This window comes from Tamandua tetradactyla, chromosome 19 (genome assembly GCF_023851605.1).
Source record: "Tamandua tetradactyla isolate mTamTet1 chromosome 19, mTamTet1.pri, whole genome shotgun sequence".
Lineage (NCBI taxonomy): Eukaryota > Metazoa > Chordata > Mammalia > Pilosa > Myrmecophagidae > Tamandua > Tamandua tetradactyla.
In genome coordinates, this window is record NC_135345.1 from 2,145,678 (window position 1) to 2,160,530 (window position 14,853).

Sequence of the window (14,853 nt, forward strand, 5' to 3'; positions counted from 1 at the left end):
CTCTGGGACCCACAGGCACCCAGTGCACGACGCCACGATCCTGTGACAGCGCCAAGGGATGTGCCCGCGACGCACCACCCCAGCACCCACCCTGGGGCACAGCCGAGGCCCCTCATGACCGCAGCCCACCCGCAGCCCACCTACGGGCCTCGCACCACCTGCTGTCCTGGGGAACCAGCCCCATGCCCACCAGAAGGTCCCTGTGTGAGCCCTGTCCCCAGCTTGCATCCGGCCCCCTCCCCAGCCCCCGCGCTAGGGGGTCCCACCACCCCACCCAGCTTCCAGGCCGAGCACCTGACTCTGACCAGGGCCAAAGGCCCTCAGTGGGCCGCACGTAGGTCCCCGCCAGCGTCCCTCCCCTCAGCACCCCTGCATCCAGCTCTAAACCCAGCAGCCCCTTCTCCGTCCGTCAGGGTGCCCAGCTCCGTCCTCCAGCCTGGGTTGAGGGTAGGGGCCACAGGGGACAAGGCCAGGGTAGGGGCCACAGGGGACAGGGGAGGGGCCACAGGAGACAGGGGAGGGGCACAGGGGACAGGGGAGGGGCCACAGGAGACAGGGGAGGGGCCACAGGGGACAAGGCCAGGGAGGGGCACAGGGGACAGGGACAGGGGAGGGGCACAGGGGACAGGGACAGGGCAGGGGCACTGTGCCATGACCCACCCAGGAGGACGGAAGGAGGAGCAGTAGCTCGAGGCCAGCACAGCAGACCGGAGGCAGGGACAGCCAAATCACTCAGGCAGGGGCTGTGGGTGTGGGGACGGGCTCCGGGGACCCGGCCCTGCCCCGGGCGGTGGCGTGGAGGGCTGGCTTTGCAGGCTGTGGCAGCCCCAGTGGGAGCCACTGCCCACGGAGAAGACCACAAAGTGTCCACCTCGGGTCACCCCTCCCTGCAGAGCAGTCCCCGTGGAGCCCTGCACGGCAAGCTCCAGGCCAGCGAGCCCTGGTTGCGGGGTGCCTGGTCCTGGGGCGCCCTGGTCGCGGAGTGCCCTGGTCACAGCGCCCGCTCTAAAGACCAGCCTGCGTCACCCCACCAAGTCTGGACCAGGTCGCGAACGTTCCCGGGACCAGGACAGCGCGGACAGCGGGACGCTAGGCCCTGCAGCTGTCCCGAGCAGGTGGGGGCTTGCCCCAAGACCACCTGGACACAGTCCACCAAGGCGTGGGGCCTCCAGAGGCAACAGAGTCCTGGGCCTGGGTGTCCAGAGCCTGGGTCCTCCCCACAGGGACCCAGAGCTGAAGGGGGAGGTGACACCAAACACACCGCTCCACCCCAGCCCCGCCTCAGAGAGACAGAGACCTCGGAAGGAAACGGCCAGGCCTCAGCTGCCCGAGTCCCAGGCCGGCTCCCTACACCCCCGGCCTGCACCCCACACCCCTGGCCCCTCCGGCCCGCACCCCACACCCCTGGCCCCTCCGGCCTGTACCCCACACCCCCGGCCTGCACCCCACACCCCCAGCCCCTCCGGCCTGCACCCCACACCCCCAGCACCCTCAGCCTGCACCCCACACCCCCACACCCCCCGCCTGCACCCCACACCCCCGCCCCCCCCGGCCTGCACCCCACACCCCCGGCCTGCACCCACCCCACACCCTGGCACCCCTGGCCTACACCCTATTCCTGGCCCCCCATGCCTGCTCCTCTGCCCCCTGCCTCCTCCCCCTCATGGGGACACCTGCCACCTGCACAGCCTGCACAGCGTCCGTCGCCCTCACCTCACCTGGGTCACAGCCGCAAATACCCTATTTTCATATCAGGCCCCACTCGCAGGTTCTGGAGTCGGACCTGGCACGTGTCTTTAGGGGACCCTTTAACCCTCAGCGCCATGAAGGTATAGCCCGTTGGGGGCTCAACGCCCGGACGCCCTGAGGGACCCCAGCTCTGACTCCTGCCTCCCCGGGCTGAGGCGACTCCAGCATCCGGGGCGGGTCTAAGCCCCCTGGGTCCTCCACAGGTCAGCTCAGGTGGGGTGAGTGGGGAGGGGGGTGCTGAGTGCACGGCGGCCACGCTGCCCTCCTGGCCCCCACCCTGTGACCCCAAAATCGAGGCTGCAGCTCCCAGGCACCCGGAGGTGCGCGGACGGGGCGGGTGGGGCCAGGGCTCGGCACCCACCCTGCAAGCTGGGGCAGGGGCAGCGGCATAGCCCAGAGCTGGCAGGGCCCCCCACCCCAGAGGCTGGGCCCCCCAGAGGGCCCCCCAGAGGCTGGGGGCCCCCCACATGCCCCCACCTCCCCAGGAGGGAGCCCCAGGGCCCCAGTGAGGGTCCCCCTAGGACTGGCTGGCCTCTGACCCCCACACTGTCCCCGGACACCTTATTGGCGTCTGTGTCACTGACAGGCACCTGGACCCCACCCCCCGTGCCCAGCTGCACTGCTGCCCCCGGACCCCCCACCCCCGGGACCCCCCCCAGCGGAAGGGAAGGGGGTGACCCCACCGCAAGGGCCTCAGTGTGGTCTGCCTAGGCCGCGGCAGGCCTGGCTGCTGATCCCACGGGCCGAAACCCTGCTGCGGGGACCCAGGCAGCTGCGGGACCACTCACCACACGATGGCCAGCCGCGGGATGGTGAACATGAGCGCGGGCTCGTAGTCGTCGATCATGTCCTGGGTGAGGTACCCGCGGCGCAGGGCCCTGGGGGGACAGCGGGCAGCTGCAGCGGGCAGGGCACAGCCCGAGGAGGCGCCACCGTGCTCCGGAAGGTTCTAGGGCCGGGGTGGTGGCGCCAGGCCTCGTTGCTGATGGGGAGAGATGGGCCGAGTGCGAGGGGGCCTGGGGACAACCAGCGCTGCCCCGGCGAAACAGGGGGAAGCGGCTGAGGTTTCCTCCCCAGGAAACTACAACAACCCATGTTGGGTTGGGACGGGGAGCGAAACACCACCCCAAACAACGGGAGCTCCCAGGAGGAGTCTTGGTGCCCTGCCAGCGTCGGGGTCTGCTCGGGGGACGGGACCCCCCCGCACCTTCTCCCCTGGCAATGCAGGTACCCCCAAAACACAGACAAGGCCAGTCTGTCCTGAAGAAACAAAGCACAGTGTGACCTCAGGCTTTAAGAAACCTGCCTAAGACCAGAGCACCAGTGATTCAGGGAAAACGTCTAGGGTGAACCCTAGTCCCAAAGTCCTCTTGGAAATCCGACCTCAGGTCACCGCACAGGTCTGAGCAATAGCAACAGTTCACCCAGGAAACCCTGCTCAGCCCAACTGCAAACCAGCGAATCCCGTCCTGGCGCGCGGAGGTGAGGAGAGGAGCGGAAGCGTGCGGGGTGAGGGGTAGAGGCGGGGCGGTGAGGCTGTGGCAGGGTGAGGTGGAGGCAGACCCTCCACTGCGTGTGGGCCGGGCAGACTTCCTGGGGCCCCCCTTGATCTTCAGGGGCCCCTTGGCTCCCGGGTGCTCTCTGCGTCCCCCTCACCCCTCCCCGTGTCTGAGTCCCTGCAGCCCCATCTCCCCTGCGCCCTCCGGGCAGGGTCTGCCCTGGGGTCCAGGGGCAGGCAGCACCCCTGCGGCCCCCCCGCCCGCAGTGCCCTCACCTCTCCACCGTCTCGCAGAAGAGCACGGTGACCTCCTGCTGCACGTGGTACTCCCGAGGGGACTTCACGGGCACCATGGCCGACACGTAGCTGCGGGCACGGGCAGTGAGTGACCCCCCAGCCGGGGCCCGCTCCCGCAGTGCCCAGCGCAATGCCCCACCCTACCAGGGTCACAGATACAGCCCACAGGGGACCACCTGGGCAGGGCCTGCAGGCCCCACTGTCCCAGCCAAGCCCCGATGCCCGGGAGCCGCTGCAGCCCCCCAGGGGACCCTCCCTCCTCACCCCCACCTATGGCAGAGTGAGCAGGTGGGTGAGAGAGGGTGGGGGGGGGACAGGTGAGGGTGGGTGCCAGAGGGTGTGGGTGGGTGGTGGTCCCCCAGGGGCGCTGACAGTGGGTGCAGAGCTGGACCTGGGGGCCGAGGGAGGAGGGGGTGTGGAGGGGCCAGCAGTGAGCCCTAAGTTTCCTGGGAGGGGAGCGCTGCCGGCAGGAGGGGGTCCCCTGCGGCCCCCTCACGCCACCCAGGGGCTTCGACCCAGCAGCAGCCCCTGCCCAGACTCACCAGACCAAGGAGGCAAACCGCAGCCCCCGTCTGGTCCCCGAGACCCCCTCACCTGAGCTCGAACTCGGCGAACAGCACGTCGAAGTGCCTCAGCGCCTCGCGCAGCTTGTCGGTGTAGGCGCCCGGGTCCCGCAGCGCCTGGTCGCGGAGCGCGCCCCGCACGTCCTCCAGACTGCGCGTCAGCTGCGTGGCCAGAGGCCGCATGGCCGTGCTCTCGGGCTCGCGGTTCATGATGGTGGAGCCGGCGGCCAGGCACTGCGGGCGGGTGCGCGGGGGTCTCGGCCCAGGGTCTTGCCCGCCCCCGGGTCCCCGCAGCGCGCTGGGCAAGGCCCCCACCCAGGGCGTCCGCTGTGGACCAGGGGTCTCCACTGCTCCCATCTGGAAACACCTGTGTGGTCGGGGACCCTCTAGAAAAGTCTCTCTTGAAGTCTCCACGGCGGCAAAGCCCGGGGTCTACACCAGGACCCCCAGGCCCCGCGGGAAGCAGGGGTGCGGCCCAGGCAAGGCTGGAGGTCACGCGGGTCCCTCCCACCCCGGTCCAGCCCACGTGGCTCCGCAGATCGCCAAGGGCTCTGCCGCCAACTCGGACTTTCTAGAAACCATCGGCCCCCTGCGCCCTCCGGCAAGCTGGGAGGTTCCCCGCACCCACACACACCCACACCCACGCCTGGAGGATGCTAACTGGGAAACCTCCGCCTCCCCCAGAACAGGGACGTCTAACCCTTCCCACGCTCCGGAGCGGGGTGTCTGGCGCGGGGTGCGGTGCCACTGGGGGTCCCTCCCACCGGCAGCCAGCCAGCGGCTCCACCAGGTTTGGGGCAAACCCAGATTCCACCCGAAAAATTACGGGGGGGGTGGCAAGGAGCCTTCTCGGGGTCCAGGTGAGAGCGCCGTGGGCTTCCCCCGCCTCACGCCCCCCCCCCAGCGCCACCGCCTCTCACCCTCCTTTTCCCACAGCTGCCTGGGCCCAGCACCCCACTTTCAGAGGTGAAAGCTGAGGCTCGGGGGAAGGACAATGCCCCCTCAAACAAAATCCAGCGAGTACACCGTAACCACAGGGCTTGGGGGAGCAGGGTGGAGGGGGCATTGTGGGGGGGCCGGGCACTCCAGGGGCTCCTGGCAAGACAATGAAGAAGGTCTGGGGCCCGCTCAGAAGGGGGTGGATGGAAGGCAGCAGGAAGGGCTAGAGGTCAAAGGGCAGCCCCTCCTCCCCTAACGCCCTGACCAGGCCCAGGGGAGGGGGCCGGGGGCCGCAGAGGGGTGCAAGCGGGAAGTCTTGGGCTGGGGTGGGGCTGGGCCACCTCACAGGGGTCGGCGCTTCCAGCTCCGTGCCTCAGTTTCCTCCGTAAAGGCCCCAGGGGTTACTGTGAGGCTCTGAGCCCTGCTCAGCGCCCATGGCAGCGGGTGCAGAGACCCTTCCTGCTGGGGATAGGGTGGGGCGGGGCCACTTTCGGACCCTCGTTTCTGGGGGCCTGAGAGCCTCATGAAGGTCGCACATGACACTTCCCGTCCGCCTGGCCTGCGTGGTGTGTGTGTGTGGGGGGCCTCACTCAGGGTCTAAAGGGGGGGCGCTTCCCCGAGGATCCAGCGCCTGCAGGGGGCACGGGGGTCCTGAGCCTCCCCGGCAGGTGCACAGGCCCCAACGCAACAAGGCTCAGCCGAGCCGCGTTTGCCATCTCCAGCTAGAGCCCCGGAGGCGCCCCGCCCGCCACCTGGGATGCCCCGCCCAGCGGCCCTGAGCCCCAGCCCCCACTACCTCCGCGCCGAACCACAGCTGGCCGGCCAGGTTGTCGTGCCGGATCTCCTCGGGGAACTTGACGCAGAAGTCCCTGGGCGCGCGGTCCTGGGGGATGCACTCCTCCATGATCTGGTTAATGACGTTTAACACGTGGTCCTGCAGCGGAGGTGGAGACAGGCTAGTGCTGGGAGCGTGAGTGGGGCCGGCCCGCTGCGCACGCTGCAGCGACTAGTAAAAGTGCAACCTTCCAGAAGCCTCTAAAGAGCCACACTCCACCGCCCTCCGCGGGTGTGTGCACCCTGCCCAGGGCTCCCGCGGCTTTCTCTCCTCCCGGGACGACGCTGTGGCGCTTTCCCTGCTGCTGTGTAGACGTCACCCTTTGCAGCGGCAGCTCCCACCCGCCCCCCACGGACACCCGTGTCTCCTTCAGGACAGGGGACAAGCGCTTCTCAGGGCACAGCTGGAGAAATGGAATTTGTAGGTGGACAGACACACGTGAGAATTTTCCCTGCCAGACCGCCACGTTTCTGTGGCTGACATCACATGACTGTTCTCTAGGTGTTTGTTAGGGGTGTGTGTTAGGGGTGTACATGCTGCAGTTGGACACGCCTGCAGCCAGCACCACTCTACGCGGGAAGCCCGTCCCTGGCCTGCTGACCCCGGCCACCTCTGTGAGCCAAGGTCGCCACCAGCAGAGGTGGCCGGAGCCTGGACACAGGTGGCTGAGGCTTGAATTGCCTGTCCCCAAAGATGAGCAGAAGCCCTTGACCCAGACTCTGGGAACAGGCCTTATCTGGAAATAGGGGCTTGGCAGACAGCATAGAGTTACGAAGAGGTGCCACTGGGCTGGGGGGCCTTAGAAGGAGAGGCTCGGAAACAGAAGCTGATGCACAGGTGAGAAGGTGCGCACAGGTGAGTAGGTGCGCCCAGGTGTGACAAGGGAGGCTGACCAGGCTGATGCCGCTGGGATGGCAGCCCCCACCAGAGGATGGAGAGGCAGGGCCCCCCCACCCCCGAGGTAGCACGGCCCCGCCCCACTTAGATTTCCGGCTCTGGCCCCCAGAGCTCATCTTGTCTTCGATGTGACCGCTGGGCTCTGCAGCCCCTGCAGCCCGGCACCACACCCCAGGCCCTCCATTCTCCCCTCTTCACCTCAAGACTCACCTAAACAACACCATCACCCACCGCCCAGAGGGGCGTGAGGGGAGGCCAGCCCCTCCCCAAGGCGGCCGACTCCACTCAGGGGGGGGGTCGCGGCGGGACCTCGGACCCCTCCCCAGCGCCCCTCCCGCCCCACAGGGATCCGGGCAGAAATGCCAGCGAGCTCTGGGGGCCACTCAAGAAGAGAAGGAGCCAGAGCCCGCCTGGCCCCGTGGGGTGGGCACAGAGGACCCCTGGCTGGTAGTGCCAAGCCCCTGTGGTCAGGGGGGCATGCCCCGCCCACAGCACCAGGCGGCCAGGCCCAGAGGGGGAGCGGGAGGAGCTGCTGGTGCCAGTGGGATGCGGTGATCATCCCACGTCGAGAACCTGCTCCTGCCAGGTGCGCTCAGGTGCGTCCCGCAGCGACCCCAGGGCACCTCTGCTGAAAGGGTGCCAGGGCAGGGGCCACCTCGCACCCCAAAGCAGATAGTCGAGCCCGGGCTTCCCAAGACAGCTCCGACCCTCCGACGGCCCCCTGGGCAGGGGTAGGGTTCTCACCTGGCAGGCGCGGAACTGGCTGACGAGCAGTGTGCACCTCTGCGGGTCCTTCCGTCCGTCCAGGCCGTCCAGCTCGGCCGCCGCCTGGCTCAGCTCCTCGTCCGCATAGTAGAACTGTGCCAGCAGCTGCGGGTCCGACCTCTGCAGGGAGAGTGGGCGTGACCGGGCACCTCGGGCCGCTGCCCCTGCCGCCCGCGCCATCCCCAGGCCTGTCCGCGGAGCCCCCAGCACACCCCCGCCCTCTGCGCCTGGGGTGGGCGAGTGGGCAGGGGCCCGCGGTTCCCCCCCCGAGTAGGAGACGGCCTTGCCCCCAGTCCAGCCCAGCTTCAGGGACCCCTGCGCCCACGGCTCAGGCCACCCCTCCCGAGAGTCCGTCCTCGGAGGCCCACCCAAGGGTCAGCCCCAGATGGGGACCAGGAAATCAGGAGACCCCCACCCAGACGCCGTGCTTCTAGAACATTCTGCGGTGGTCGACCCACAGCAAAGGGGCTCTGGAGGAGTGGGGTGCGGGGGCGGCGGGGCGAAGACAGCTGCTCTTAGAAAGGTGTGTTTCCACCCGCGCAGCTATGAAGGCCAGACGGCCCCTGAAGGGCGGGCTCCAAAGCGCGGCACCAGCGGCCCCCTCAGCCCAGGAGAATGACCCGCAGCCGCCAAGCCTCTGCCAGGCCCCCGCTCAGGAAACTTCTCGGCGCTTGCGTCCCAGGTTCTGGAATGCAGGAAACGCCGTGCTTTGTGCAGGGGGCCCCACCCCACACAACGTACACTCACACACATGCACACATGCTCACACACATTCACATACACACACACATGTATACTCACCCACACAACGTACACTCACGCATGCACACACACTCACACACGTTCACATATACACACACATGCTCATATCCAACACAGTGTACAGCCACATGCATGCATGTACACGCATGCTCACATACACTCACATGTATACTCACACCCACACAACGTACACTCACGCATGCATGTACACACACGCACATGTTCACATCCATACAATGTACACTTACACACATAAGACACAAAATCAACCCCCAAGTCACTCATCATTCAACCTACGAATTGGCACAGGTGTCTTATAACCTGTATTTTGCAGGACACGATATAAATTTATTTTAATCCTTCGTCATTTCCCTTTTTCCTATGATGCACTTTCCAGTCAGGGCCCCCCCCACAGCTTCTGCCCCCCCCCTACTCCCACCTTGTCCCCAGGCAGCATCTCAGGGCCACAGGCATGGCCACGCCCAGGACCCACCCTCCGGGCAGTGGAAAGAGAAGCCCAGCCCCCAGTGGGGTCCTAGATGAGGGGAGCAGACTCGGGGGTGGGGGGGGGCTGTCCAGCTCCCACGGGTCCCAGAGGCAGCCCTGCGGTCCCCACCTCCGGGGACCGGGAGGCTCCACTCGCCACCCTCAGCCCTGCTCTGGCCCCTGGGACTGGCCAAAGGGTGGGCATGTGGCCCAGATGCCCGGGTGACGCGGAGAGGCTTCCCCGGGACTTCCCACACAAGCCTCGGAAGAGCCGTGCTCAGCAGAGCTGGTCCCAGGGAGGGGACCACGCCACCCGATCCTCCCCTCCCCGCCCCCCTCCCTGCTTCCTCTCCCTTCCCTCTGGCTCCCCTGACGTCCAGCTGCCGGCTGCCCCCGTCCACCCCCAGCTGGGCCACCCCTTAACTGGAGTCACCTCATCAAAGGTCCCGCTTGCAATGGTTCTACACCCACAGGAATGGGCTAAGTGAGGAGCACATTTTTCTGGTGTGCACAACTCCAGGCCACCACACTCTCTTTGACCAGCTAGCTTATTCAACAACATTTTATAATCAACTTTTAAATTTCATGTTTAAATAAGTGAAATTTCCATAAGAAAGGGAATCAACTGGTATGAATAAGAAGAAACTCATCCTGTTAAAAAGTGGAAACAAAAATTCATAAAAAGAATAAATTAGAACCCAGCAGAGATACCATTTAAAATCACATTATGTCACTGTTTACGCAAAGGAAAATTTGTAGCCGTGAAAGTTTTCATTATTAAAAGAACACAAAGATAAAACCCAGGAGGGAAACTTTTTGCTCTCTAGGCAAGCCGGCCAGTAAAAGGGGAGTAGAGAAGGGAGAGGAAAGGGGAGCAGAGAAGCAGTGCAGCCTGGGTTCAAAGAGGGAAACAGCAGACTCACTCCAGGCTGATCTCATAAAGTCACCTTATTCGAGAGTCCAGCACCTGCCTTGGCTCTGCCCTGCACCAGGCCCAGGAGGCCTGGATGGGATGCGGGATTCGATAAGGATGCAGCACAGAGGCGGGGCGTGGGGTGCAGAGGAGGGGTGTGGGGTGCAGAGGAGGGGTGTGGGGTGCAGAGGAGGGGTGTGGGGTGCAGATGGGGTGTGGGGTGCAGATGGGGTGTGGGGTGCAGATGGGGTGTGGGGTGCAGAGGAGGGGTGTGGGGTGCAGATGGGGTGTGGGGTGCAGATGGGGTGTGGGACGCAGATGGGGTATGGGGTGCAGATGGGTGTGGGGTGCAGAGGAGGGGTGTGGGGTGCAGAGGAGGGGTGTGGGGTGCAGAGGAGGGGCATGGGGTACAGATGGGGTGTGGGGTGCAGATGGGTGTGGGGTGCAGAGGAGGGGTGTGGGGTGCAGAGGAGGGGTGTGGGGTGCAGATGGGGTGTGGGGTGCAGATGGGGTGTGGGACGCAGATGGGGTGTGGGGTGCAGATGGGGTGTGGGGTGCAGATGGGGCATGGGGCGCAGAGGTGGGGTGTGAGGTAGGGGCACGTGGAGCACCAACCTGGCGCTGGGACCAGCAGGGCTGCGGGAGGTCAGTGGGCAGAGGCCCCAGGGGTCTGAGGCGCGGCCTCCTGCACCCGGGGACCGCATAGGGTTTTGGGGGAAGGAGGCCACGTAAGGGTCAGCGGCCGGGTGCCCGCGATCCCCGACCCTGCTGGCAGCCCCGAGCGCTGGGCTCTGCCAGTACTTGCTCTTTTCCTTTCTGGTCATGCCATCCCGTTGGGTGTGGCCGGCACCTCGCTGGGGCAGGGCCGGGGTCCCATGCAGTGGCCACACGCAGACCCTGGGGCCCCGACCCCCAGGAGGCAGCCCTGGCAGCTGTGCTCCCCGCCGGGGGCTGCCCGCGCTCTGCCTCCCACGGCGTGTCCACGGCCTCTGCTGAGGGGACGAGGGTCCCCTGCAGTCGCCCATCCCTCCCTTACTGTGAGCATCCAAGGCACCCCCTAGCCGCCCTGGGGCCCCGCAGCTCAGGCTGCCGTGGGCAGGGCCACCCCGTGCTGTTTCGGGGGCACTGAGAGGCCCCTCCTCGCTTCCAGCCCACAGCCCACGTGCCCATGAACCTGCCCGGACGGTGGGGTGGCTTCAAGCCCCCGGACACAGTGGGAGAACACTCCAGGGGGCCTCGGCAGTCCAGGGGGCCACACCAGGAGGACACTCCAAGGGGACTCAGGCAGCACCTGAGCCCAGGGGGCGTGGCACAGGTCGTGCACCATGAACCTGCTCTCCCCACCCCCCCCAGGGACCTCCCGGGTCCAGGCCCCCGTCCCCGCCACGGCCACTGATGCCTTGGGACCCCCAGCGGGGCTCGCAGCACATGGCCCTGCCACCTCCCACCTCTGGGCAGCCGAGGGCATCCTGCCCTCTAAACGATGGCGTTTGCCCACCAGCCCCCCAGAGCCGCCTGCCCCAGGGCAGGCCCCAGCCCCGCAGAGTCGGCGAGGGAAGTGGGGCTCCCCCAGCCCCGGGACTGGCAGGCACAGGGGACCCCATGAACCCCCAGTGGCTCCTTTAACCAGCTGGGTACCAGCATGGACACCATGGGGGATCGGGGTCTCTAAGCGGGTCTTCGTGGGCACACGGGGAGGACGGCCATCGGGCTGCTAGACGCCATGCCGGGCACCCTGTGTCCTCGCAGCCCTTCCCGGCTGGAGAGACCCCGGGGACCGGCCACACATCTCGTGTCCTCCCGTGGCCTGCGGGGACACCCGGCCACCAGAGCCCCACAACCCCAGGGGAGGCTCAGCTCCCACAACAGGCTTCTCCCCCTAACTCGGTGCCTGCCCCTGCACTGCCCCCCAAAAAGCCTAATCCCAGGGTGTGGGGACTGGCCCCCGGCGGCCCCTGAGTGCCGAGGGCTGCCCCAGCCTGAAAGGAAGCAGCTTTCCCTTTTCACCTGGCGCTCAGCTGGCAGCAAAGTAACACACACAACCACGGGCCCCGAGTTCCTGGAGCCGCCCCCACCCCCGTTGGGGGCACATGAGTCCAGGAGGAGGAGGGGTCACCTGGGGACCCCTCGGAGCGGGGGTGGTGCTGCAGAGGGCAGGCACTGGCCTCGTTTGCAGAGGTGACGGGTCAGGGGGGCCAGAGGAGCAGGAGGCTGGGGTCCAGTTCGGCTGTGGCCCAGGCGGACACAGGGGGCAGGGCCTGGGGGGTTGGGGGATAGGGGAGGTGGCTGGGAGCAGAACCCCACACTGTACACTTGGAGGGGCAGGGCCCGCGGACCCCATCTCAGCCCCACACCCGGCGCAGCCTGTAACTCCTGCTGTCCCGTTGGCCTGTGCCACTTGGGGCAGCACCCGCCACACTCAGCCACCCCCACCCCAGGACCCTCATCCTCCCTGGGAAAGGGAGAGGCACAAGCAAGGAGAGCAGCAGAGGCCCTGGGACACGGGCTGCAGCCTCCATCACCAGCTGCAGGCTGAGGGCCCCTCCCCAATGCAGACCAACCCCCAACAGCCCACGCCCCCCCAACACAGGGCATCCCGACAGCTACATGCCCCCCAACGCAGGGCATCCCAACAGCCCACGCCCCCCAACGCAGGGCATCCCGACAGCCCATGCCCCCCAACGCAGGGCATCCTGACAGCCCATGCCCCCCAACGCAGGGCACCTCCAACAGCCGACACCCCCTCCCCAATGCAGACCAACCCCCAACAGCCCACGCCCCCCAACACAGGGCATCCCGACAGCCCATGCCCCCCAACACAGGGCACCTCTAACAGCCGACACCCCCTCCCCAATGCAGACCAACCCCCAACAGCCCACGCCCCCCAACACAGGGCATCCCGACAGCCCATGCCCCCCAACGCAGGGCATCCTGACAGCCCATGCCCCCCAACACAGGGCACCTCTAACAGCCGACACCCCCTCCCCAATGCAGACCAACCCCCAACAGCCCACGCCCCCCCAACACAGGGCATCCCGACAGCCCACGCCCCCCAACGCAGGGCATCCCGACAGCCCACGCCCCCCAATGCAGGGCATCCCGACAGCCCATGCCCCCCAACACAGGGCACCTCTAACAGCCGACACCCCCTCCCCAATGCAGACCAACCCCCAACAGCCCACGCCCCCCAACACAGGGCATCCCGACAGCCCATGCCCCCCAACACAGGGCACCTCTAACAGCCGACACCCCCTCCCCAATGCAGACCAACCCCCAACAGCCCACGCCCCCCAACACAGGGCATCCCGACAGCCCACGCCCCCCAACGCAGGGCACCTCTAACAGCCCATGCCCCCCAACGCAGGGCATCCCGACAGCCCATGCCCCCCAACGCAGGGCATCCCAACAGCCGACACCCCCTCCCCAATGCAGACCAACCCCCAACAGCCCACGCCCCCCAACACAGGGCATCCCGACAGCCCATGCCCCCCAACACAGGGCACCTCTAACAGCCGACACCCCCTCCCCTATGCAGACCAACCCCCAACAGCCCACGCCCCCCCACACAGGGCATCCCGACAGCCCACGCCCCCCAACGCAGGGCACCTCTAACAGCCCATGCCCCCCAACGCAGGGCATCCCGACAGCCCACGCCCCCCAACGCAGGGCATCCCGACAGCCCATGCCCCCCAACGCAGGGCACCTCCAACAGCCGACACCCCCTCCCCAATGCAGACCAACCCCCAACAGCCACACCCCCTCCACAGCTCAGGACACCCCCAGTAGTCCACATTCCCAACATAGGGCACCCCGACAGTCTGTGCCCCCAACACAGGGCATCCCCAACAGACGCCAACATAGGGTACCCCCAAACATCCTATGCCCCACAACACAGGGCACCCCAACAGTCCATGAGCCTCCTAATTGGGAGGTTCAGAGCCCCCCATGGTGACCGGGGCAACAACCTGGGACACGGCACCCCCCAGATGGGCCTGTCCGAAACAAGGGGATCCGCACAAAACACACACCAGGCTTCAAAATCTGAACAAAAGAATGTGCAGTAGCTAGAATTTTATATTGATTGAAAAAATAATTATTTGAGTATATTGAGTTAATCACAGTGTATAATTAAAATTGATTTCATCTGCGTCCTTCCCTTTTTTTTTTTTTTTTCCTTTGTCGGTGTGGCTGCTAAGGGTTTACGTCTACACTTGACCTCGCATCGGGGATCACGTGGGGGGATGGCAGCTGCCCAGAGCTCCCAGCTCCTTGAGACACGGGAGTTATTAAACCACCGAGAGCTGACTCGGGTGCTGGTGCTGCACCCACCTCCGCCCTCTGCCCTCCGCCCTCCCCCTGCCCCCCCTCCCCATCCAGGGCAGGCAGCAGCCTCCGTCCCAGTCTCAGCTGGTGCCCAGCACCTTTGCGCCCTGGCTTTGCTGTGGCTCTTGGCCGCTCCACAGGAAGGCGGAGAGGCGAGGTGATGCCCGCTGAGATTCCCCAGTGCCACCCAGGTCTCCTGGGCTCCTCTACTAGTAGTGCCCCGCTGGAGGCGCTCCGTGGGGGCTCCCGTCCCACCGCAGTCTGAGCCCTGGGATAGCGCCCGCAAGGCCCCGGCACCCACTCACCACAGCCCCTGACCGCCAAGGGGTGGGCAGGCACAAGGGCCACGCCGGTTACTGGACAGAGAGCATCTCGGGGTGGCCGAGACCCCAAGGGCACCTTCCTGCAGCACCCCTCGTGCGGGCCTCGTCCGGGGAAAGGCAGGACTCGCCAAACCAAAGAACAACAAATCTGCAGCCCCTGGCTCTTCCATGGGGAAAGGCCGTCCAGCCTGATGACCAGTCTCACCAGTAAAACGGGCCCGTCACCCCAACTCCGACAACCCGTCGAGGTGCCCCCCGCTCTCGGTAAATGTGACGGGGTGCTGCACAAACCGGGGGAACAGGCGCCAGGTGCCCCGCCTCGTGGGAAGGCATCTCCATCCCCCTTCCTTGTGCAGCTCCACCCTCCTGTGTGCAGCCGTGGGGAACCCCAGGAAAGTCACGTTCTCTGATCCTCATTCAGTGCTGCTTTGGGGGCTCCCACCGGTGGGAGCTTTGCGATCAGGTGGCTGCCACGGACCTGCGGCCCGCCCACTCAAGGTGCA

General features: G+C 66.5%; 1 protein-coding gene across 1 annotated transcript in view; it reads right to left on the bottom strand.

The window, feature by feature from the left end:
• Window positions 1–14,853, bottom strand: part of ZFYVE28 (zinc finger FYVE-type containing 28) — an 82,578-nt gene that overhangs the window by 50,670 nt on the left and 17,055 nt on the right. Inside the window, exons 2-6 of the mRNA XM_077136239.1 lie at window positions 7,523–7,663; window positions 5,843–5,980; window positions 4,139–4,341; window positions 3,524–3,613; window positions 2,538–2,627 (exon numbers count right to left, since the gene is read on the bottom strand). Of these exons, the coding sequence (XP_076992354.1) occupies window positions 2,538–2,627; window positions 3,524–3,613; window positions 4,139–4,341; window positions 5,843–5,980; window positions 7,523–7,663 (662 nt within the window). The remainder of the gene's footprint in view (window positions 1–2,537; window positions 2,628–3,523; window positions 3,614–4,138; window positions 4,342–5,842; window positions 5,981–7,522; window positions 7,664–14,853) is intronic.